General features: G+C 34.0%; 1 protein-coding gene across 1 annotated transcript; it reads right to left on the bottom strand.

The window, feature by feature from the left end:
- Positions 1 to 345: 345 nt before the first annotated feature.
- LOC129229213 (enoyl-CoA delta isomerase 2-like) lies at positions 346 to 25,160 on the bottom strand. Its single transcript, XM_054863474.1, has 10 exons — positions 25,047 to 25,160; positions 24,810 to 24,966; positions 18,554 to 18,652; positions 17,053 to 17,232; positions 13,600 to 13,669; positions 9,363 to 9,462; positions 7,410 to 7,530; positions 7,208 to 7,297; positions 6,641 to 6,784; positions 346 to 672 (listed from the first exon to the last, which is right to left on the bottom strand). The coding sequence occupies exons 1-10, from the start codon at positions 25,106 to 25,108 to the stop codon at positions 517 to 519; spliced, it is 1,179 nt and encodes a 392-aa protein (XP_054719449.1). The 5' UTR covers positions 25,109 to 25,160; the 3' UTR covers positions 346 to 516.
- Positions 25,161 to 25,171: the final 11 nt, after the last annotated feature.

Here is a 25,171-nt window from a genome sequence, read left to right as displayed (position 1 = left end):
TGATTAAAAAAAAAAAAAAAAAATACGATTTCAAATTGCTGGTGATCTTTACAAACTGTTTTAACTATGTACACTTGTACTTTTTATCTTCATAATAAGCTCAATTTGTTCAAATATAAAAGGTCATACTAATATAAAATAAATATTAGAAGAACATTTAACCATACTTAAGCATATGGCTGAGTGTTTTCGGGCACAATACATTTAATAACATGTATATTTATTGTATTAAAATGTATTAACATGCTTTTTTTACACAGTAATGTATAAAAAAACAACACATTAATCACAATAACACATAAATTTCAGAGTAAATAAAAAAAAATCGATTCAAAATCAACAAGCTTTCATAAAACAGCATTAAAATATAAAAAGGTAAAAATGTCAGTCTTGGTGGTTAAATAAAAAAATAGGTTAGATTTCATCTCCTAAACACGAAGTAAGAAATAAAATTGGATCATCAACAAACATACATTCGTTAGAAAAATATTTCATAAAAAAAATCCAATATTTAAATTATAATTTTGCCTTCCTTTGAAAGAATTTCATAAGTGCTTCCATACAATCAGGCGACTGCCATCTTTCAACAAGTCTCTCACATTCCATCTTGTTTACTTGATGCAAAGTTGCTTTTTCTAGCCCCCGTGATAATGCTTTAGAAAATATCATAGACTGAAATGAAAGGCATAATTACTTCATGCAAGGATGATGGGAAAGTAACTAATGAAAAATAATATCGCTGTTCATAGGATACAAACAAAAACTTTAAAACCGGCTAACTACCTCTGTATTGCAAAAATCATTACTGCTTATAGTAAGATAGTATCCACTCAATACTCAGTGTTAAGATCTTAAGTAGATGATTATGAGTTTTGAACAGTGGTATTCTCATAGAGTATACTCCATATACGCAGTATACTCTCAAACATTTTTTTAGACATATAGCGTATACCCTCAAGCTTCAAAAATTTTCATATAATGACATATTATGTATATGATCGCATACACATATTATGTGTAATGGATTACTGGGAGTAAACCCTCAGAAAAATAAATGGGAACATCACTGGTTGTGAATTCCCCAATTGCAAAGTGTTTCAGATTTTCAAGAATGCATTCATCTATGCTATCTCTCTCACACACATCAAGGTATTTTCTCAGTCACATAAATTAATCCTTTCAAGAAGGAAGATCATTCTTAACAACTGTTTATTTAAGTACAAATGTGGGGACCAGCAACAGGCTCTGTGCCCAACTAGGCTGGTTCTAATCAATTAATTAGTCCTCAATGAAGATCAATGGCCCTCTCAAAGCTATCCACCCGCTTGCTCATTACCACCTCTTCCGGTAAGCTGTTCCAAGTGCCCAGTACCCTACTAAAGTAGAACTTTTTTTCTAATTTACAGGTCAGCCTGAGATTTGAATAGCTTAAAACAATCAACCCTCCTCCTGCCAACCATGAAAAATTTAACCCATTCACATCTTTCATTTTGATAAATTGGCTATACATATTAAGACTTTTAATCCTGTTATAATCTAATTCTGAAAGTCCCTTTACTAGCCCAGCAGTTTTTCTTTGAACCCTTTTCAATACAGAAATATCTTTCTTGTGATAAGGAGACCGAAACTGAACAGCATACTCCAAATGAGGTATTACCAAACTTCTATACAAAGGTCGAAGAACTTTCTTAGATTTGTTCTAAATAGATCAATTGCAGTGGTGTAACTACGTACCGCAAGACCCCGCAACGCGGTGGGGCCCGGAGTAGGAAGGGGCCCGAAAATGTTTCAGTTTTGTTTTCATTCAATTTTTCATTAAATTTTCTGAAAATCAAGTTTAGTTTAAAACTTTATATTGGTTCTAGGGCCCTCTATAACCCCAGAACCTATTGACCAAAATAAAATATCGGGGCCTTAGGCCAAACCCTTTTTCGGGGTCCTCATAAAGGCAAACATTACAATTTTTGCTATTTGCTAAATCAGTTATAGCCATTCGAGGCCACCGAACAGAAGGGACTCTAAGTCACGGCCTATTTGGCCTTTTCAGTACACAGGCTCTGAGTAGAGAGAAGGGGGCTCACTGACCAATTTCCCTGCGTGAAAACCAAACCTCGGCATGGTGCAAAAAGTATCAAACCCTCCTTCGGCCAACTGCCACGGAAACAAATCGGAGCACGGAAAAAGACAGCCAAGAAATATTCTGGGTAGGATCTGGATTGGGGGGGGGGGGGGGGGGGGGGGGGGGGGGGGGGGGGGGGGGGGGGGGGGGGGGTGGGGGGGGGGGGGGGTGGAATCGGAAGGGGCCCGAAAATTTTTAAACTTTGTGTTTACTCAATCTTATTTAACTTAGTTTTGAATGCTTATGTTGGTTCTAGGGTCCCAGAACTTATTGGCTTGCGGTATTGGAGGCTATTGGATTAAAATATCAGAGATCGTAGGCCCAAACTTTTTCGGCGCCTTTTTCTAGCCAAACATTACAATTCTTTCCATTTGCTAAGACTGTTTTCGCCTTTTGGAGGCCCAAATAGCAGAGTTCTAGGCCACGGCCTAGTTGGCCTATTCAGTAAACAGACCCTCTTACATTTTTTTTTTCAAAATAAATAAAAAATAGGGCCTTAGCCAAGAAGGTGGGAAAGAAGGGATCCTAAAACTAAATAATTTCTTTTTACTTCATCAAAGACAGCCTATTGTGTTTTTACACTTCAATTTCGGAAACTTTCTGGGAGAAAGTCTGAAAAACCTCCTTCTCCCTAATCTGTCCAAAAATCTTTTTAAATTGCTTTTTTGAACTTTTATTTAAAAAATTCCGGGGCAAAGTTCCGAACCTCATCCTTCCCCTAATTTAAGATTTTAAAACGTTAATTTTCAAAAAATGCCGGAATAGCCCTGGAATCCCATCTCTACTTGTCTGGTAATAAAAACTGGCCTACAACTGCATTTCAGAAGTTCAATTTTGAAGAATTTTCGGGGGAGCCTACGAACTCTCGTTCCTTTTAAAATTACCGAAGATCATCTAAAATTGCGTATAGGGAACTTCATTATCAAAAGAATTTTCTGGAAGTTTCATCTCTGAACAGCTCCCGTTTACATAATATCTTGTAAATACATTTGTGGACCACTTTCGATGAAGTTAGGGAAAGAAATAAGGGGATTTGAAACTTTGCCCCTTAATTTTTCGAAATCGAAGTCTAAAAATGCACTTTAAAGATGGCTTACAATCGCATTTTTAAAACTTCAACTTCGAAAAATTTACCAAGAAGGTCCCCAAAACTTGCTCTCTTCTTAATATCACTTAAATTCGTTGAAAGTTGCGTTTTTGGAACTTCAATTTCAAAAATTCTGGGCAGAGTCCCCAATTTAATCCATTGTTGTAACGTCATCAAAGGTGGCCTGCAATTGTGTTTTTTAAAGTTCCATTTCAAAAAATTTCCAGGGGAGAGCCCCCGAGCCCCCCCCCCCCTTCATTAACATTAACGAATTTTGTCTAAAATTACGTTTTTATAACTTTAATATTGAAGTATTTTCGTAAGAGTCCCCGACTCCATCCCCCAAAGGTGATCCCCAATCATGTGTGTAAAAACTTTCGAACAATTTAAGGTTAAGACCCCCGAACCTTCCATCCTCCTGACATCACTGACAAACGTTTAAAACCACTATTTCGGAAATTCGAAAACGTGTGAGTGAGAGTTCTGAATCTTATTCATTCACCTAACGTCATCAAAGGTGGCCTATTGCATTTTTAGAAACTCAATTTCCATAAATTTCCTCGGATAATCGCCGAAATCCGTTTTTCAACATCATCAAAATCTTTTAAAATTGCGTTTTTCGAGCTCCCATACCAAAATATTTGTGGAAGAGAGTCACTGATCCCTTTCCATTGCGTCACAAAAAATGGGTTGCAATCTCGTTTTTAAAACTTCAATTTCGAAAAAAATTACGATGACGGGCCCTGAACCTTTCTTTTGCCACATATAGTCTGAAATTCCGTTCTTCAAACTGGAACTTCAGTAGAATTTTAGAAACTCCGAACTCCTATTTCTGTACAAATGTTATATTTACAATTAAAATCATATTGGTAATTCTTTTTCTTCTCATTGCAACGAGTTATTCGGATTTCTGTTGCTAATGATTCCTTTCTAAACTAAAATCTCAATCCCCCTCTCTCTCTCTCTCACGCTCTCTCTCTCTCTCTCTATATATATATAAATAAATATATATATTTATATTATATATATATAGCACTATATATATTACACACGCACATATATATATATTACACACACACATATATATATATATATATGTGTGTGTGTGTGTGTTTGAAAAAAGAAACTGGTGTCGACAAAATCAAAAAAATGCACTGCAAATTACATTAATACAATTTTTAATAGGGGGCCCAAAATCAGATTTTGCGGTGGGGCCGAAAATTTGAAGTTACGCTACTGATCAATTGATAAACACAAGCACTCTATTGGCTCCCTTACTAGCAATGCTGCACTGTTGACTAAACTTGAAGTCCCATTCAGTAATACTGACAATAGAAAGGACTCAACGTATGAGAAAAGGCTGTGCAGCAGATTTAGTCTCAGTCGCCACTTTCATGTGGGACCAGAGATGCTTACTCAAGCTTAATGCTGTAAGTTTAGGATGACCAATGACTTTTAGACAAAGGGCATGACATGACATCCCGAAGTCCACCCGCACCTACCATTTTCAAGGTTCATCTAGACCAGTGCTTCTCAAACGCTGTGCCGGGACAAGGTCCTCGATGTGCCACAGTGTTTTTGGATTTGTAGGAAAAGGAAGAACAGTGATGCATTTTACTTGAGCAAGAGATCAGATATAATGTTGCTATTTTGACTGAGCTTGCAGTGTATTTTATGTATTTCTGCCCTAGCCCTGGCTTAGGGCAGTAACTTATTGCAAAATACTTAGCTTTGCCATATATCTTTGAGTTGAACCGCACCATTGCTGCGGTCACTCCTTTGGTGTGCTAACTCTACATTAGCTACCAGTTTGTTTGGCTCTCTTGGTTCCTTTATGAGGTTTTCTGCCTCCAGCTCAGTTACTTCCTATTCCAGGCTGCTGAGTACTAAAAAGCACCAAACTGCAGTCCTCTATTGGAATTGACTGAGCTGGCAGTGTATTTTATCTATGATGCTGCTAGTTTAATTTATTGTCATCTTGCATAAAAACTGTCAACCAAGAGTGAAACATTTATTTTATCAGCGTGTAAAAAAATCGTATGGGAGAAGATTGGTTAAGATGAAATGAATGAGGTGGGGTCAGAGACAATAACCAATACCTCAATTCTAGATGATGTTTTCAAGCGAGGAATTAATGACATGATGGGTGACATTGGGGAAAAAAAAGTAATAATCTACTGATAGATTTCATGTTGATGAATCCACAGACATAAAAGGTGCACAGCTCTTCCTAATGACGACGGCATTCAAGCTCATTATATTTTCGCAAAGAACTTTCTCAGCTTGCAACTGAGGATGAAACATTCCAAGTTACAGCTAAAGAAATAAACTGCAACAGGATCCAGTGTAATAACTGCACAAGTGCGGCAGTGATGGAGCAATTGCAATGATGGGAAATGTCGAAGGGTTCATGCTGAATGCAAAAAATCAAAATTCAGGTGTTCAAATCAGCATCCTCCTTCCTGAAACTCGCCTGGCAAATAATATGCCAGATGAGCTGAAGTCAGCCGTGGTTGAAGCCGTAAAAATCTTTAACATATCATACAATAAAGCTTACTTAATTCTCACATTTGCATTGTAGTTTCTCCCAACATAGAGTTGAATAAAAAGCGCCTCTGTCCCTCAAGATAGTCATTAGTGTCTCAGTCGTGTCAAATGAATGTTTGGGACTTGACATAATGAGCACTAAAATTCATGATGAACTTTAATTCTATTTTGAAAGAAACTTAAAATATTTCAAATATTTAAAAGATTAATTGTTATATCCAAATGGAAGTGCTGGTTTTTTTCTCTTTGTTGCTTTGACTAGTGAATGATGTAAGCACTATCCGCGAAATTTGGTTCAGCGTGCCCCAAGGATTGAGCCATCTATCAAGTGTGCCATAAAGTAAAAAAGGTTCAGAAGAACTGATCCAGACAAAAGGCAGTGGAGTTTCATTTTAATGTTCCTCTGCAGATATTTGACCTTTTACGAAAGAAGGAGAAAAGTAAACCAAAACGGTTATTCCATAAACTTTCACTTTCTAAATGTTAAAGCTCTAGAATAGCGATTGCCAACAGGCAACAATTTCATTGAAAATGGATACCAAAAAATCAAGTGTGAGTTGCCAAAAGTGGTGATCATATGTTTATTTGTTAAAAATCATATCTTATGCTGTGCTACGACAATACACTAGCGCTCCTGAGACGTTCAGAACATCAGTAAGCACCACCTTGGCAATGTGATTCGAAGTAAACTTCAATAAGGTTATTTATTTTTGTGCTGAATATATTTTTTAAAAAAATAGCTACAATTTTTTGTTACTCTGGTAGCCAGTGGCTACTATTCAGAATTCTTAGTCCAGATCTTTACTGATTGTGGTACTACATGACTGACAGGTGTTTGCACTTTTTTATAAACCTCAGTTTACTAAATAAACTGTTAAAAGCCATACCTGTTTTGAGGCTGATGGAAGGAAGGAGAGTTGTTTTTGGACATCTTCCATAAATGTTTCATGCTTGAATATTTCTGAAACTAAACCAACTTCTTTTGCTTCTAGAGCACTTATTTTCTTGTTGAAGAATAAAAGTTCATTTGCCTATAAATATTTTTTAAAAAATTAGTTTTTGAAAGCAAACACAAAATCTTTTTATTTCCTTGTACAAAAAAAAAAAAAAAAAAAAAAAAAAAAAAAAAAAGGAGAGAGAGAGACAGAGATCATTGTATTTGCAAAAATTTGTTTCACTTAAATTGCTGCACTGATATATCTTCGCTTCAGAGCAACACTAAGCCATCTAATCCCAGCAATAACACTATGATACCCTACTGTTGTTTTGACGCGATGATATGTGCATACACACACATACATACTGTGATAAAGGATGTACAAAAAAAAAAAAAAAAAAACTTAACATATTTTTTTGTTTCATAATTAACTTTTTTCTGTTCACAAATTTGCTAAAATTACATAGGCAACTAAACTGATAAAAAACATTTTATCATGTTTAATTTGTTTACTTACCTTAGAATACCCCATTATTTTGGGAAAAGTGTAAGTTGAACAACCTTCTGGTGATTGCCCAAGGAGACTAAATGGTGTCTGAAATGTAGCCTATCATAAATAAAACACAGCGTCAGAAAATATGACAGGGTACCAAAACAGAATGGTTAGATTTTAAATACACAGATAAACAAAAAAAAAAGAAAAAAATTATTTCCAGTACCTTATCAGAAGCATACACAACATCACATAAACCAAGAATTGTTACAGGAATACCAACAGCAGGACCATTTACAGCTGCCACAAGAATTTTAGGAAAATCAATAAATGCAGCTACAAAATCTCTAAATAAAAATACAAAATTCATTCATTTCAATGGAAAAAAAAGGAGTGAATGCAAAAACATTTGTTTAATGAACTAAAAATTTAAGAGCCTACTTATGGTTTTGCAAATAAAGATTTTTAGCAGGGCAAGGTCACTGATAATAATTGCACTTCACCTTTATATATATAGATAGCCAATTCACTAATCCAGTAACGCTGATGTCACCAACAATGAAACTCATGCCATAGCATGATAATTTGATAATATTTTTTGGTTATGTTTGACCTGCAAGGAAATGCTTTATTTTGACAAGGCTGAACTAGGTCTGGTAACTTAATTGTTTTATTGGTAAGACTCAGGAACTTGAAGAAACGAAAAAGTGGTCAACAATGAATGCTGTCTACTAGGGTTTCGGGTTAATCCACTAGGGCTAGGGTTAAAAATTTCAGCTATCAAAATATCACCAAACAAGCAATTGCTTCGTTCAAGCGTAGAAGCAATTTTCACCCATTATACCTTGACGGGCGATTTTCTAGTCTCAAAATAGTTTCCATATGATTTTAGCACTTTTCAGCTACCTCAATAGACTGTTCTTCCACTACACATATCTTATTAAATATCTTGTTTCAGCTATAAGCAGTGGTGTTCCCATAGGGTATACTCCATATACGCTGTATGCTTTCAAACATTTTTTAGACATATAGCATATACCCTCAAGCTTCCTAAATTTTCATATTATGACATACTATGTATATGATCACATACAAAAATTGTGCGTAATGAATTACTGAGAGTATACTCTCAGAAAAATTGATGGGAACATCACTGGCTATAAGCATGTGTAATATAAAGCTTCGGATCCAGGGAAGGTCATTTGACGTCCGATTGCCCAAATGGCAGGTCTAGGTATCACTGTACCGGAAGGTTTCCATTAATGATCACAAAGTCTCTTCCATGAGCTAATCCATTGAAAAATTTCAAAAGTATGATAAAAAAAAAGCATTTTTAAAATGCACGTTAGCGCATATTTAGCATCATTTTATTGAAGTCAGTATTTAGTATCATTTTCTTAAAGCAAGTTAGTATTTGCAACACAAATCCTTTATGTGACAATTTTCTAGAATTTATGATTGCAGTTACAAGATAAATAATGAATTTTTGTTTTAAAATTTAATTTAAAATGTCATCCCAACTACTTATGTTTTACTTATATATGCCTACTACATTCCATCTCATAAGACCTTTTTTTTTTCCTTTTCTTTTTCTACAAAAGTTACAGTTTCAAGCCAGTAGAAAAAAAAAATATATATATTTATGATTTTAGCAGAAGTGAGAGTAATAATGAATTTCCGGAATTCTTCATAGAAGAAACAGATATATGTGCTAATTTTTTTCATCTAACAGTTCAGTTTGCATTGTATAAAATTCTCTAAAATATATATCAGTGTGTCTTATGGGCTAGGAAATATGGTACAAATAACATCATTCCTTATTCACTTAATTTTTTTAGAAATTAAGGAAATGCAAATCTTTGCTGTTGACGTAATATAAAAAAAAAATTCAATGCAATGTACAAATTAGCTGCTTTAATGAGTTATCTTTAGTAGAATTTTCTGGAACCTATTTAACATACTAACGAAAGACATTTTGCAAAACAGAAAGTATTCCAAAATTTCTATTTTTTAGTAATTATATCATAATGAATACAGAAAAATTATGAAAAACAATCCATCACCTTATTTATTACAAAACAAATAAAGAAAACAAATAAATAAAACAAAATAAAATAATGTTACTGAACCAATTGGTAGCTTTTTTACTTGTCTAACAAGTAATCAAATTAAAACTTACTGCAACATGTCTGCAGCATTTTTTGCAGCCGCTGTTAAATCACCAGAAATATTTGCGAAGTTGCTTAAGTCGTTTCCACTACTGAAGTAATCCCCTTGACCTAAAGATAAATATACCAACAAACTTGTGTTTTCAATTTTTATACATCTGGCAATGCTAAAAAATGTAAATTTTGTATCACGTGATATGTATTATGTAAAAGTACATAAACCTTGTCACGACACGCAAGCAAGTCGCTTGCCATTTTTTTAAGTTTATTTGCTGACTTTTTGTTAAGTGATGTATGTGCAATATTTAGAAACCAAATAAAATCAGAGTCAATACTATTTTCACTTAGTGTGATTTCTGCTTTATAATTTTAAGCTACTTCAAATACCTGCTACATACAAAAAGTATGCAACATTAGATTTTGAAGTCAACTATGAGCAATTCAGTCACTTTTACATGAATAGGCATGAGATTACCAAAAAAGTAAAAAGGAGGAAACTCATTTGAAACAGAAAATATGGAAATCTTAAAAAGAAAGTACATGCAAAATGACTGAAGTCACACATTAAAATCAGTTTGACATTTTATGGGAGACAAATACAATTATCTATATATTTTCCTTTTTTTATTCCTAATTCTTCAAAAAAATATTTACCATATTTCATGTGGGAGATTATAGCATGTAGAAATCTAGGTGTTTAGGGAAAGAGTAAATCTTATCACTAAAAACACTGTTTCATCGATGTAATTTGGTAGGAACACAGTAATTTTTATGTTGGTACCAAAATTCAAGAATTTGAATTTCAAATTATAGCATGGATTTCTCATCTCTAAATATTTTTTTAATCCACCAAAACTATACAAGTGTTTTAAATTCAAGGAGGGATTCAAGAGAAGGGCAAGGGGGGGGGGGGGCATTTTTTAAATTTGAAGTTTTTAAAACTCAAGCGTAGGCCATTTTTGACCATGTTAAGGAAAGGAATGAGGTTCGAATCTCCCTCCCGGAAACGTTTCGGAGTTGAAGTTTCGAAAAGGCGATTTAAGACTATCTTTAGTGATGTTAGGAGGAGTAGTTTGGAGACTTTCCACCGAACATTTTACAAAATTAAAGTCTTAAAGACGCGATTGTAAAGATCTCGGGAAGTGTTAAGAGAAGGAATGTGTTTTGTTCTTTCTTCCGGCATTTCAAAACTGAAGTACCCAAAAAGCACTATTTTAAATGACTGTCATGATGTGCGCGATTAATTTTGAATCGCCATCATCGGAGAGAAAACGGAGCTGCGAGAAGCACGTCCGATCGAACAGGAAGCAGCAAGCAGAGTGAAGTGGGGTGGAAAAATGAATCGGCAAATGAGCGATCAGATCTGGGTACGCGGCGATGCGCGGGAACCAATGAGTGCGTTTGGCGGCCAAACAACGAAGGGAAGTGGACGCTACACCATTTTAATGGCCGACAAGAAGATGCAAAAAATCGGATGCGAAAAATGATGAAAAATTGTTAAAAAAGCTAAACAATGGGAAAAATGAATAAGTCATCAATTTGATATCGTAAAGTGGGCAAAATTTAAAGGGGAACGCGGGGAAAACGTGGAATGCACAAGAAAAGAAAAAAAACAACTAAATGGGAAAAAAAAACGATTAAAATGACCGAAAACATGGGAAAAATATAAATGGGCAAAAAAAATGTGATATGCATTATCACAATGACCTCCGGTCATGTTAAAGGAGAGGGTTTCCAATTATTGCCCTGGAATTACTACAAAATTGAAGTTATAAAATGAAATTTTAGAATACTTCTTTCAACAAAAAAAGAAAGAAATACGTTTGGGTACCGCCTTGAAAAAAAAATCTGTGTTTTAATTGTGTTAGATACAAATGATGCGGCAACCTTCTCCTTCCTCCTTCAAGTATGTCTAAGTATATGTAGTAAGAGGAAAGTTAAAAAATCAACCGCCCCCATGTTGAACAATTTCTGGATCCACCTTTGTCTAAATTTAAACTAATTTTTAAAATCTTATCTAGATCTAAATTTTAGTTTGACCTGAAAGGTATTAAAGTTATGTTGGTTCCTTTACTGAAAAAAACAGGATTTATTTTTCTTTGAAGAACGTGGAAAACTTTAAAGAAGTGGTCTCCAACCTTTTTCACTCACGGGCCACATTGTAAATTTTTGTAGACGAGGTAGGCCGGTCCAACAATATTTTAGCTCAGATGATCTATTTAACTCTAGCCCCCCCCCCCCCCCCCGTCCCCCATACATCGCAAATATATTTTTCTGTATGTAATTAAGCGCTCAGTGGTGGTTTTGAAATTTTCGGGACTGGCTTCTAAGTTGCTATATTTCCTTGTACAGTGGCTGCCGCTTATATGAATCATGTTTGTTCTCAACAGTTTTGATTCCATTAAGCGGATAATTCAATAAAGCTGGATTTTATTCAGTTTTTGGCAATTTGATTCATTAAAGCGGCTGATTCAATTAACCACTGATTCAATTAACCTGCGTCCACTGTACATATTTGCTGTTTGCTAAATTAAATTATATTTTAAGTGCTCGTAAATCTCTAACAACATAACGATAGGGAGTCTTGTAAAATTTAGAATAGTACAGAAAACTGAAACAAAACGTATTCCTTCTCACAAAATAAAATGAAGTTTTATTTTAAAAAAAAGGCTAATGAGTGAGTGATACAAGACAAAATTGTTGAAATGTGCTACAAATTTATTTTATTGAATTAATGATGATTAAAAACTTATCATCATTATTCATCGGAAATAAATGAGAACACAACACGTGTAAAGCTTTTAAAATATTTTAAAAAGTTAAAAAATTAATGAGAAGATACCATTTATTTACCATTTAAAATTTCAGTCCATTCAGGGACAAACTTCGTAGTTCCGATCATTAGGAGGGATTTTAAATGTCCGTCTGATTTAATGTACTTTAATTTTGAAAACGTCTGCTCACATTTGTAAGTGGATGCAAAAAGAGAAAACATAGCTCTAGCATGATTTTTTCTGTTATTAAAAGTCTTTTTCTGGTAGAACTGTAAAATGGAAGTAGGTTATCTTCTTTGTGGCATTCCGGGAAAGCTGTCTAGAGTAATTCATTAGTTATTAACTCAATGACATCCAGTTGCATTTCAGAAGGCTCCTTGTCAATATCACACTTAAAAGGGCTTTGAAAGAGTTGAATTTCGTCTGATGCACAGTCAAAGTTTTCAAAGTTATTTGCGGGAAACTTTCGATTTCTGTTATCAAGTTTTTTTCGCAAAATTCAAAATCTAGCATTAAAGTTTGGCAATGAACATTTAAATCTGGTGTCAGCCTCCCTTTTAGGCTGAGCTGACCACTAATTGTATACAGCTGAAGACAAGAGTGAGCACATGATTTCCCTGGAGCCAGATAATGCCCCATGCCAGGTGACTAACGGGAGAAAAGAGTTCTCAAAAAGAGCAAAAAGAGAGATGGGTGCTTTAAATAACTGATTGTAATTAAAAATAATGTCTCAATTATATTTCCAACGAGATTGTCACTGTTCCAAAAAGAAGAAAAAAGTTCGTAAGTTTCCCGCGGGCCGGATAAAATCTGTTCCCGGCGGGCCATGGTTGGAGAGCCCTGCTTTAAAGGAAAATTCTATTCAAAAATATATTCGTCAGCAGTTTGAAGACAATTGCTGAACGCTGGGAAAACAAAAATTTTAAATCTTAAGAAGGATGCAAAAAGATTGCACATTTTAGATGCTGCTATGGAAAAGAATTAAACCTCACATTACCATAATATATGGTAATACTCACATTACCATAAAAATTATACGAATCGAACCACATGAAAAAAATAGAGAAATAACAAAAATTTGGGGAGAAAAAAGGAAAATGATAAAAAGTGAAAAGTTGCAGATCCAAGAAAGAACCCCATGCCTGCATCAAACACACAAGATTTTCTTCCTTTTTTAATGAAGATTTGACATTACGTTTTTCTAGAAAACAAAGCACAAAGAAGTACAGTAATTTTACTAAAACAACAAACTGGAATGAATGTTAACTGTCTCATTTGAAAATTTTCAGAGAAAAATAAATAAATAAAATAATATGATTTTTTTTCACCTTACAATAAAATCGTCATTCATTTCTTTCCAACTGTTAAAGGAAACATTCATTTTTATCACTAAAGCTACTAATAAAATTGAATACAAATTCGAAAGAATGAACATTAAAAACTTTCTGTACAATTAAGTACGTTAGAAACATACCAGAAAGTATTGTAACTGCTGTGTCATTTTCACCTGCATCCTTCAATGCTGACATAATATCCTTGTACATCTTTTAATTCAAAGAAAAATTAATCAACATTAACATCTGAGTTATAATTAGAAAGACATAATTTTTTTTAAATTCAATTTTACACACAGAATTTTAACTCAATTTTACGTAAAAAGAACTCCACATACCATGAAGATTGGGGGACATGTTTTGCATCTGTGTTATAACACATCTGAGGTATAAAACCCTTCATTTTTACAAAATGTATATTGATGTCATTAATACAGTACAGTACAAGTAGACCTTGAATTAGTATTCAGTTAAACTTTATTGAAATCACATTAAGCATTATTGTATGTAGAACATTTTAATAAACTGCCTTTATATAAAGATGTACAAACACAAACAAACAGCATTTTTTGCCAAAATGTTTCTAAAAAAAATTAAAAAAAAAAAAAAAACACCTACTGGAGAGAACAGCTAGTGTATTTTCTTAGAACATAAAGAATTTGGAATGGAATGCAAAAGTAGATATTGTGCACAGACACAGTTGGACAAGCCAGACTATGGACACTTCGTGAATAAACAAATAGGGAAATTTCCTGTTCCTTAAAATATAGGGGGCATAATGTCACCTGCGGACAACTGATTCCATGGTATACCAGGGTTCTATTATATTTAAAAGAACTTGTAATTTTTCAAAGAATTGTAAACACATATTTTAAGAAAAATCTATGCCAGAAAACTAATAACAAAATCGCATATAACATAACGCAACACTCCAGGGGCCCCTGTACCAACCAATATGTGTGCTTTAACTGGTTGGATGGGACCTGGAGATTGCTATTTTTTTAACTGGTCCAGGAGCCGAATGTGTTTCATTCACCATTAGTGACACATGGAGGATCTTCAATCTCGACTGGTGTCGAACCTGGAACCCTCCAGTAGAACATTGAAAACCCTCATTCAAGGTGAAATTTGCTAGTAGAATTCAACCACCCACAGACCACCGTGAAAATTTATTATCTTGGCTCCAGTCACAAAATATTTAATGGCAGGTAGGAGAAAATCACTCTTTTTTGTTATCATACTACACAACAGTCTAAATAAACTGGGTGGAGAAGAGGTTGGAGGAGAGGAGGCGGCAGGTTTGATAGCTTTTTTTTTTTTTGAATGATTGATCATTTATGAAAAAAAATTTATCATAAGAGTGTAGAACAGAAAAGAAACAGCAATGTTAGCACAAAATTGGATATACATTCATTGTGCCAAATGTCTCACATAAGACAGAGAACTAAGTAGCTTAGTTCAAACTAGTCATTTAAGTATTTAGAAAGGAAAATATTTCTAGTAAATTGAGTATTGGCTTCGCCACATTCTAATTTTCCAATAAATTTAACTTCATCATTTGTGGAAAAAGCTTTTTCCCTGCCTGCATTAGGTCATTGTGGAGGTAGTTCACAGTATTATCTACAATAAAACTAAAAAACAGCATGAACATGTGATAGATTTTGTTAGTTAGCATAAAAACATACTGCATTTTTGGGAGTATATGCGGCATCCATCATAGGTGGCGCACCCAAAGATAAAAAATTTAAAAGCAATAATTAACTATAAAGAACACAAAAACGCAATTTAACGATATTAACTGTTCTAAAAATGCTTTTAAAATAATATAATTTCTTATAGTTTAGAACCTTAAATTCACCAACTACAGACATTACTGATCTTTGGATCGCTCCCGAAAGTTTCAGCATGTCAGATGTAAAAACATTGAACAATCACCTTAAATGATGTTTAAAAATTATGGACTTTCATTGAAATAATTACCAAACATAGCTGTTTAAAATTCAGCAATTTATCTCTAAAAACGATGTATAAATCTGGAGGATTGGGCTTATTCCCAAGAAAAACGTTCCGAAACATTTTCCCGATTTCAGATTAGTTCTTTTAAGTAAACATTAAAGAAATAACGTCACATTTTGGCAAAATTTTATATTGCCTGCCTGTTAGTTAAAAGACTCTAATTACAGTGAAATCTCGACTACGTGAATGAATGCGGGAAACACTGAATCTTGGATGTCAATTTTTTGCATGGATGATCACTTGTAAAGGAGTTTGTAAAATAAATGCACATGAAATAATACTACAAGAAATTTTATCAGAACATCTTAATGATAATAATTCAGATTAAAATCAACGATTAACATTAAAAAAAAAAGAATCACAGAAACTAATCTGTTTTAAAATTAAGGACTGCAAAAAAAAAAGTTTCCATACACACAATTGAAAATTGGACATATTTCCGATCGTTATTGAAACATGATAATTACATTTTGTTTTCTTTACTTCTAAAGTAATTAATTTTCTCTAAAAAGCAGTGAAACGTTTAACAAAAATGTATCCATCTGCTGCATTAGGAGTTGTCAAAATTGTTTTTTTTTCTTAAAGGGCAAGGTGGTTACTCCCGAAAATAAGGTACATATTCGAGAACTGAAAAGGGGCTGCTTTATCAAAGGAACAATAGACGAAAAAATTAGTCAGGACAGGGGAAAAAATGAGTAACTATTTCAGAAGATGATGTTTGCCAAACGGAACCAAGGCCCGATTAACCTCTGAAATTAGGGGAAGCTTGGTCTCATTTTTGGGGCCCACACTTTTAGCTTGTTAAAATTTTTCTAAACATTATATTATGGACATTGATACAACACTGACTAATACTAAGTGGTTTAGCAGAATTCAGATTTAAGTTCATCTCACCTCATACTGACTGACAGCAAATTTGTTTATTACACATATTGCACTAGAATTCTCATCAGTATGGGTAGTAACAGGTTGAATCATATTTGACACTTCACAAAGAAAATTAAATGTCATAAAAGTACATTATAACAGAGTTGAATCAAATCTCAGATTTGAAAATCTAGCTTGTGGTTACATTTTATCAAATGTGCCGTTACTTTCTATAGTTATTTTATTCTTTCAAACCTTTTTGTTTAGCAAGTTCTAATATTTACAACATCCTTAAAATACATGGTCAAAAGCAGAAACTAGAATTGTTAAGCAGTTTTACAGTCATATTTGGACTCCCTAAAAATTCTGAGGGGAAGCTCAAGCTTCCCAAGCCTTTTGAGTAATCAGGCCATGCACAGAACAATAGGCAATGAATGTCAATGAGGCAAAGGCTTTAAAAAGCTTGAAGTTTCGGAAATTTTTAGATTAATTGCCAATTCTCTAGCATTTAGTGATCATTACAAACATTTGAAAATTTTCATTTACCCCGTAGGGTTTCAGTTGGGACCATTTAAAAGGTTTGTAATAATTGGGGGATTGTTATAGGTTCACTATAGCAGGGTTCAACTGCATAATCAAAGAAAAGACCTATTCACAGATATAAAATGTTTCATTTAAAAACACAAGCAATTATTGAGGATTTATCTTACTTGCACTGTAATTGCATTTCTTTTATCAGGGCGGTTGAATGTAATATTAGTAATATCAGTAGACACATTATACAGAAGTCCATCATATTTACTATTCTTTTTTTCACTATCAGTTTTATCACTCTGTTCCACTCCACAAAGTTCATCAACAAGAGAAATATATTTTTCTTTCGCTTCATCCTGTAATATGAAGAAAAATATAACGTGAATCAATATAATGTGAATATTAGGGATGTACTACACACCGACAGAGCCATTTGTTCAGATATCTGTCAATCATTTGATGCAACACTTTACTTTTCAATGCAAATGTTAAAATTGACTTTATTTTTCAACCATGACCATTTTGTTAAAAAATGGAGCTCCTACTAGATTCCAGAATTTTGTGACTTTTTACTTTGGTTTACAAAAAAGGAAGTATTGTATTCGTGAAAAAATTTTCACTCAAAAATCAACTTTAATTTCCATTTTGCTTACCCCGAATGAATGTTGAGTTTTTTTTTTTCAGCTCAACCACATGTGGATAAGTGCCTAAGAACATATAGACACGCGAAATATCCATTTTGAAGGTTCCCAGGTTAATTACAACGAGTTTTCTCGTGATGTCTGTATGTACTTATGTATGTGCGTATGTATGTCGCGTAACTCAAGAACGGAAGTCCTAGAAAGTTGAAATATGGTACGTAGACTCCTAGTGGGGTCTAGTTGTGCACCTCCCCTTTTGGTTGCATTCAGGTGTTTCTAAAGGGGTCTTTTGCCCTTTTTTGAGGGAAATCATTGTTAATTTTAATGTAAACTCAAGTGGTGTTATAATTTGGCAGACACTTGGTGATATATCGCCAGTCTTAGTTGGCGATAAATTTGACGAGTTTTTTTTTTTTTAATACGGTTTCTATTTGGCCACTGTTGGTAATATTTAGAGAGTAAACTGTTGAATCACATTAAAATTGCCAATAATGGGAAAATGAAATGAAATTGGAGTGAAAGGAAGTCATGTGATGCACACATCAGCTTGCTTTAACCTATCTGTAATAACAATATCAATTTGCTAGTTTTTCTATTTAAACTGTCTACTGTTCATTCTTGTTGTTTTATAGGACGTCTTTTCATCCAAAAGCTCATTATTTGTATTGAAAAAGAGGTTCCCCTGAAACCTCGAAACACGTCTATGCAGTAATCTGCTAATTTTGTAAGTCAAAACGTTGTTGATTACCAGTTACATTTCCACACAAAGGTATTTATTTATTTCTTAAAACCAGATGACTTTGCTAGATATAGATTAGCAGTTATTAGACTACATTTCTGCTTGAATTTAAATTTAAAACTTGTATGAATTAAAATAAGATATTTTTGATAATAGGTATAAAGGTATTGATTACTATACTAAAAAACTACATGAGAATGAATTAGAACCCCCCTCCCCCTGCCAGGGAAAAGAATCTATATTAAAAGTTTAATAATATAGCTGTTAAGTTTACCTTCATAAACAATCAAAAATTACCTGAGACATTGCTCCCAAAGAATTCCAAGCATCCCATTTAGCTTTACCAACAAAATCAAATGCTGACGGTTTAGAAGCAGAACATTGCCCTTCTGTAGCCTGTAAAATAACAATAATCTTTCATTAGAATAATTATAATTTATTATATGTTCATATGCAAAACATTTTTAAATCTTGCGAGTCAGGAAAAATGTTTAAGAGTCAGTTATAACAAATTAATTTTCAGTTTATTTAATTTGAATCCAAACTCGCCATATCATGATTTCTTCTTCACTCAGACCTGTGCACAGGATTTCAAGAAGGGAGGGGCTTTACATTCATGTTCTTCATAGTCAACAATCCACATAAATTTGACTTCATTTTAAAATATCGCTCGTTTAGATAGAGAGTGCCACAATACGAAATTTTTAATTTTCTTTTTTTTTTTTTTTTTTGTTTAAAGGGCTTCAAATGACGGAAAATTTCTTTGGAAACTAATTAGTTTTTTTGTTTTAACATTAACAACTGGAGGGCACAGAATATTTTTTGAGCTTCAATTTTAAAAAGCAGTTAGGCGCCTAGGTTAACAATTATGATCTACAATAGTTTTTTTAAGGCTTCAGTTTAAAAAAATTTCAGGAAGAGGGTCCCGATCCTCCCTTCTTTTTAAAGGACGATAAAAATTGCATAATTAAAACTACAATTTCGAAAAATTAAAGCAGGAAAACTTCTTCTGATTAATCATTTAATAATGTATTTTAGTACTTCAATTTTGAAAAATTTGCACGGGAGAGAGCCGCAGAACCCCCTCTTTTTCCTAAAATCATCAAAGATTTTCTGCAATTCCATTTTTGGAACTTCATTTTCAAAACATTGGGAGATAAGTCAATCTGGGACACCCCCTGAACCTAAAGTAGGCTATAATTGCATTTTAAGAGATAAATTGGGAATAATTCCCTAGAGGGTTCCAAACCTTTCCTCCTCTAACATTACCAGATAGTCGAAAATTTTTAAACCAGAATTTTGAACATTTTCTGGAAGAGAGTCCCTGGACCTCCCTATTTCTACATTTTCATATTTGAATAATTACCAACCCCTTTCTAAACCAGAAGTTTTATCAGCTCTCTGTCTCTACACATAATGTATAAATTATGTATGTTTGAAAAACTGCGCAAAGAGAAAAACTGCCTTTGCACCTCCCAATTTTTGAAATCCAAACCGCCCTCCCTGTGCATATGTGTATGTACATAGAGAGGAAGAGAGATGGACTTGGAAGAATTGACGCTGAGGCAACATATAGGAAATGTTAAAGCTTCCCCCCCCCCCTTCCCAAAAAAAACTTTTTTTTTTCTGGTTGCGCCACTGGCTCCAAATGATCTTCAAATAGCTTTGTGCAGCATTTTCTTTTCTTGACTTGTGCCTCACTGTTGACCATTGATTTTATTCCTCAGGAAGATCTAATGTGGACCAAATCTTTAATCTGAGACAGATTTTGGAGAACTGCAGAGAACATGGAATAAAATCACCCATCATCTTTTCATCGACTTCAAAACAGTTTACGACAGCCTAAATAGAAAGGAAATAACTAATGCTATGGTGGAGTTTGATACTCCTAGAAAGCTTGTAAAATTGGTCAATCTAACCATAAGCGAAAATATTACTAGAATTCAGATACAGAAATGCCATTCCGAATCATTAATAATAAATAATGGTGTTAGACAAGGAGACTCTTTGGCCTGCCTCTTTTTAATATTGCATTGAAGAAAGTTATGAGGGATGCTGAGATCAATACTAGAGGTACAATCTTAAATAAAATCTTCCAAATTTCAGGATTTGCTGACTATCTTGATTTGATAGCGTGGATCTTAAGTGCCCTTAGAGAAACATCCTTAGTACTAGAACAAGGGGCAAAGATGATTCTTGCCATTAACCAAATCAAAACAAAATATATGATGTGCCCTAAGCAAAGCAATACTATCAAAATTTCCATTTCACTATTGACCCCTATAGATTTGAGTAATACCCAGGTGGATATACCATACCCAGAATGGTTTGGGACCAAAAACAAGTAAAAGATTAATTGTTGCAAAATGAGTCAATTATGGTATAAAATGTTACTTTAAATCTAAACTCAGAAAGGTGAAAACAAAAATTTAACTTCATAAAACCATCATTAGGCCAATTTTTACTTATGGGTCAGAGGCATGGGCAATGAAGCACTAAGTCTCTTTTATCAAATTTTGAAAGAAAAACTCTATAAGGTACATTTGAGGGAGTTGAGATAAATGGAGTATGGAGAAAAAAAGTACAATTTTGAACAGTACAGATGCTATGGACATAGTAAAACGCATAAAATTGCATAGAATGAGATGGGCAGAGTATGTTATCCGCATGTCCTCGGAGTCTATCCCACTTAAGATCAAGGGCGTATATAAGGGAGGGGCTGAGGGGGCCCGGGCCCCCTCTAAAATCTGGGAATGAAAATTAAATAAAGGTAGTTATTTTGGTTTTAGTTGCTCGCAAATAATTTCCAAACTTTTAGCGACAACAACAAAAAAATAAATAAATAAATAAATAAAATAAAATAAAAATAAATGAATAAATATGACTGTGATAATAATAATTATAACCGTCAAATCAGAGGTTTTCGAACTGGGTGCCCCAGGAAGAGGTGATGGGTGCCACGAAGTGTCAATGGTAAGAATAATATGTATGTAAAACTAGACTAGGATGTCATGAAAAAATTCTAATTCTTTAAAGGGTGCACAGTGAATCATTAAAGTATCGTGGTAACCATGCATTAGAAGTATCTAGGCAATGGTGTTCAGAAGGGGTCAGGAGAACCGTACCCTTTACTCAAGAAAGAACGTGTCTTATAGGAAAGCGAAGTTATTTTAACAAAAGATGTAGGAGAAAAAATCTCAATTCTATCAAAAATAAAACTTTAAATTAAAATATTTTTAACAGATGTAACTTATTGCTTAAAAAATTAAGATCCCCTTTCTTTCACCAGTGTTGCCAGATGGTCAAATCCAGATTTTCCCCAATTCCCTTCCGACTTTTCCTCAAAAAGCGATGTTTCCTATCAGAGTTTCCCAAACTCAAAAATTGTTTTTCCACTAATATTTTCATAAAATGAATCGACTTCCTCTGATATTTTTGTCTCTTGAAAAATTTTTTTTTCCCCAAATAGCCGAATTTTCTTATAAAATTCCCCAACTTTATTTTTCTTCCCATTTTCGCCTTTATCTTTTTTTTTTTTAAATCTTTACTAACTAATAATAAAGCTTAAAGTCTCTTGCTCTGGATCTCTCTCTCAAGATCTCTGTGACGCGCATAGCACCTATACCGTTAGACTGATTTTCATGAAATTTGGCAAAGAATCAGTTTGTAGCATGTGGGCGTGCACCTTTAAGAGATTTTTCGATTTTGTTCTTTTTCTATTCCAATTTTAAGAACATTTTCCCGAGCAAAATTCTCATAAAATGAACGACTAAATTACCAAGTTATCATAATGTGGAACCGTGGGCAAGCCCATTGGCGAGAAATTCATCATGCATTATTTGTAAATATACAGGGGAACCAAAATACCTTTTAATTTTCTACTACGGGCAAAGCCGTGCAGGTGCACTAGTCATAAATACAAGCGCCTGACCGAGAGATAAGAAATAGCCAAAAAAAAATTTTCTACTCGCATTTACTACTCTGCTTCTGTATGTACATTTAAACTATGATTTTCGTATATATATATCCTAGAACATTCTTCATCACACATATTTTTGCTTGTTTCACGTATCAACTAATAACTCACGCAGAACTATTAATGCAAATTCCATATCATAATATTCCACATAATATGAAATGCGAATTCCATAAAGTTGAGCAAAGCTAAACCAACGCTGTTTGATACAAATAATGTAACTAGCAGATGTCAAGACGCAAATTGAATTACAATTTTTTTTCCAGAGGTTTTTCTTTTTTTCCCAGGTTTTCCCCAAGAAAAAAATTTTTCCCCAAAGAATTCCCCTCAAAACCCATTTCCCTAAAATTTCCCCAGAGAGCACCAGATTTCCTCAAAATGGGGAAATTTCCCCCAATCTGGCAACACTGTTTTTCACCCCCATCCCGTTTTTTTTTCTTTTTCTTTCTTTATATTCAGTCTGAAAAGAATGGTTTTCAAAATGTTCCTCTCCTTAACTCTCGGCCCCTGCAAGAAATTTTAAATAAGTTACAGTTGTTCGGTTGGAGTAATATTGGAAATTCATGATCTAAAAACGGATTTCTTTAGGCATTTTTTGGACATCAATTTCAAAACATTTCTGGAGAAGGGTCCACAAATCAGCACCCTTTCACTAGGGTTACTACCAAAAATAGTTTGAAATTGTGTCTTTAAGATTCCAGTTTTGAAAATTTTCGGAAGAAAAAATCCCTAAAACCGCTTTTTACCTCTAAACGTCCCCAAAGATAACCTGAAATTGCGTTTTACCTCTCAGGGGAAGATTCTCGAACTCTTCCTTTCCAAAGATTGTCTAATGTTTGGAAAAAGTCTGAATTGCTTTTGAAATGAACCTTAACATAAAAAAATTCAAAAATTTTTGACTATTGATCAGGTAATTGAGTCCAACACCTCCCCCCATTTCTTTTACCCCTCCCTCCCTCCCCTGTCCCATTTTTCCTTTTCCCTTTTCCCCATACGTTCTAAAAAAAAGAAAGTAAGTCTTCAAAATGCTACACTTTGTGAGCCCCCTCCACCCATTAAAACCAGCTTCTCAAACCTTGTTTTCAGGGCTTCAATGGCGAAAAATTTTTAGGGAACAATTACCGAACGCCTTGTTTTCTGAAAGCATCAAAAATCGTTTAAGATTGCTTTTATGGAGCTTCAATTTTGAAGAATGGCCCGAACACCTAACGTTACCAAGTACGGTCCACAGTCGCGCTTTTAAGACTTCAATTACGAAAAAGTTTCGGGCGAAGGTCCGACTGATCCCGTATGAAATCTGAAAATGAAAAAACTGTAATTTCGAAAAATTTAAGGTGGACAGCATATAAATCCCTCCACCTAGTATCACTGAATATCTCCTTAAAACTTCGTTTTTTAGGACTTGAATTTCAAAAGTTTTTGGGGGAGAGCTCCACTGCGTTTTAAAAACTTAAATTTCGAAAAATTGCGAGGAAGGGGGATGGATTTCGCAGTATTTCTTTTCTTTTTTTTTAAATCAATCGAGGACACCTTCAAAAAGTCTATTTCTTTTCATTTCACTAACGTCAACAAATATAGCCTATAATGGCGTTTTAAAGATTTTAATTTCTAAAAATTTCCTCAGAAAGCCCCCCGAATTTTTCCACCCCATACCTTCACCAGAGACCGTCTAAAACTGCGTTCTTAGGACTAGAACTCCAAAAAAATTCCGGGGAAGACCCCCCCCCCCCTCACCAAAAGAAAGAATTTTTTTTAAACAGTGCCCTCCTAAAACTATTTTTTTGGTTGCGCCACTGGGTGACAGTATGAAGTCCTTGCCCCACCTCGAAAAAAATGAGAAGATGAGGACACTTACTCTCCCCCCCCCCCCCAAAAAGTTGAAGTTACAAAAAAAAGTGTATGGGAGGGGGAGGAGCTAATCTTGGTTACATGGGCCCCCTCCAAAATAAAATCATATATACGCCACTGCTTAAGATCCTAAATGCAAGACCAACCGACAAACGTCCAAGAGGAAGACCAAAGATTAGATGGCTGGATTGTTTGGAAGGTGACTTCAAAACCATCAAATCCTCAAACTTGAGAAGTCATACAAAAAACAGATCCAACTAGAAGAAACTTATGGAAATGGCCAGGACCCACAATGGGATTTTCTGCCAGTGATGATGATTTTATTCCTCAGAAAATTCATTCAAGTAACCTTTAGGTCAGGGAGAAGATGTCAAATAAAGAAAAGTGGCAGATTTTGATTAATGTTAATGTCGCAATCAAAAATGCTCATCATAAATGTTTTACATAGTTCTGTGATAGTCACAGTGCACTATTGGGCTAAAAAGGGCTCCCATTAGTGAACGCTGCCACAGCCCCCTAAATCTGTAAATCTGCCTCTGATAAAAAAAATGACAAACACAGGACAGAAATATAATGTTTTCAGTTTCTGAAACAAATAAAGGTTTCTATAATTAAACTACAAAAGAATATGCAATAGATTTTTTTTTTTTTAAATTCTTTGGAAGCTATTGCTATTTACAAATACTAGCAGATATTTATCAAAAACATATTGCATAAAGATCGAAATACCTGTTTAAATAATGAATATAGCTTTAATTTCACGTCGTTTCCGGGATCAGCTTTCAGAGTTTTAACTCTTTTCATTGCATCTTGGAAGTTAGTTGCTTGAGAACTCATCATGCGAATGTTACCAAACAAACTAGGCTGTGAATTGTCAATTACAAATCTAGAGAATTTCAAAGAAATAATTTTAAGAACAAATATTACAAAGGAGTTAAAATACATCTAAACAATAGAGAGATATACTTCGAATTTTTCTTGAAAGCTGCTGTTTTAAATAATCTGAATACCATCCGAGATAATGACATTTTCCTTTTAATCACATTCTTATTTTTTCCGAAAGCATGAACTGATTATTTAGCAGACATCCC

This window comes from Uloborus diversus, chromosome 9 (assembly GCF_026930045.1).
Source record: "Uloborus diversus isolate 005 chromosome 9, Udiv.v.3.1, whole genome shotgun sequence".
Taxonomy (NCBI): domain Eukaryota; kingdom Metazoa; phylum Arthropoda; class Arachnida; order Araneae; family Uloboridae; genus Uloborus; species Uloborus diversus.
Note: the sequence above shows the minus strand (reverse complement) of the source record. Positions and strands in the feature narration are given on the sequence as shown.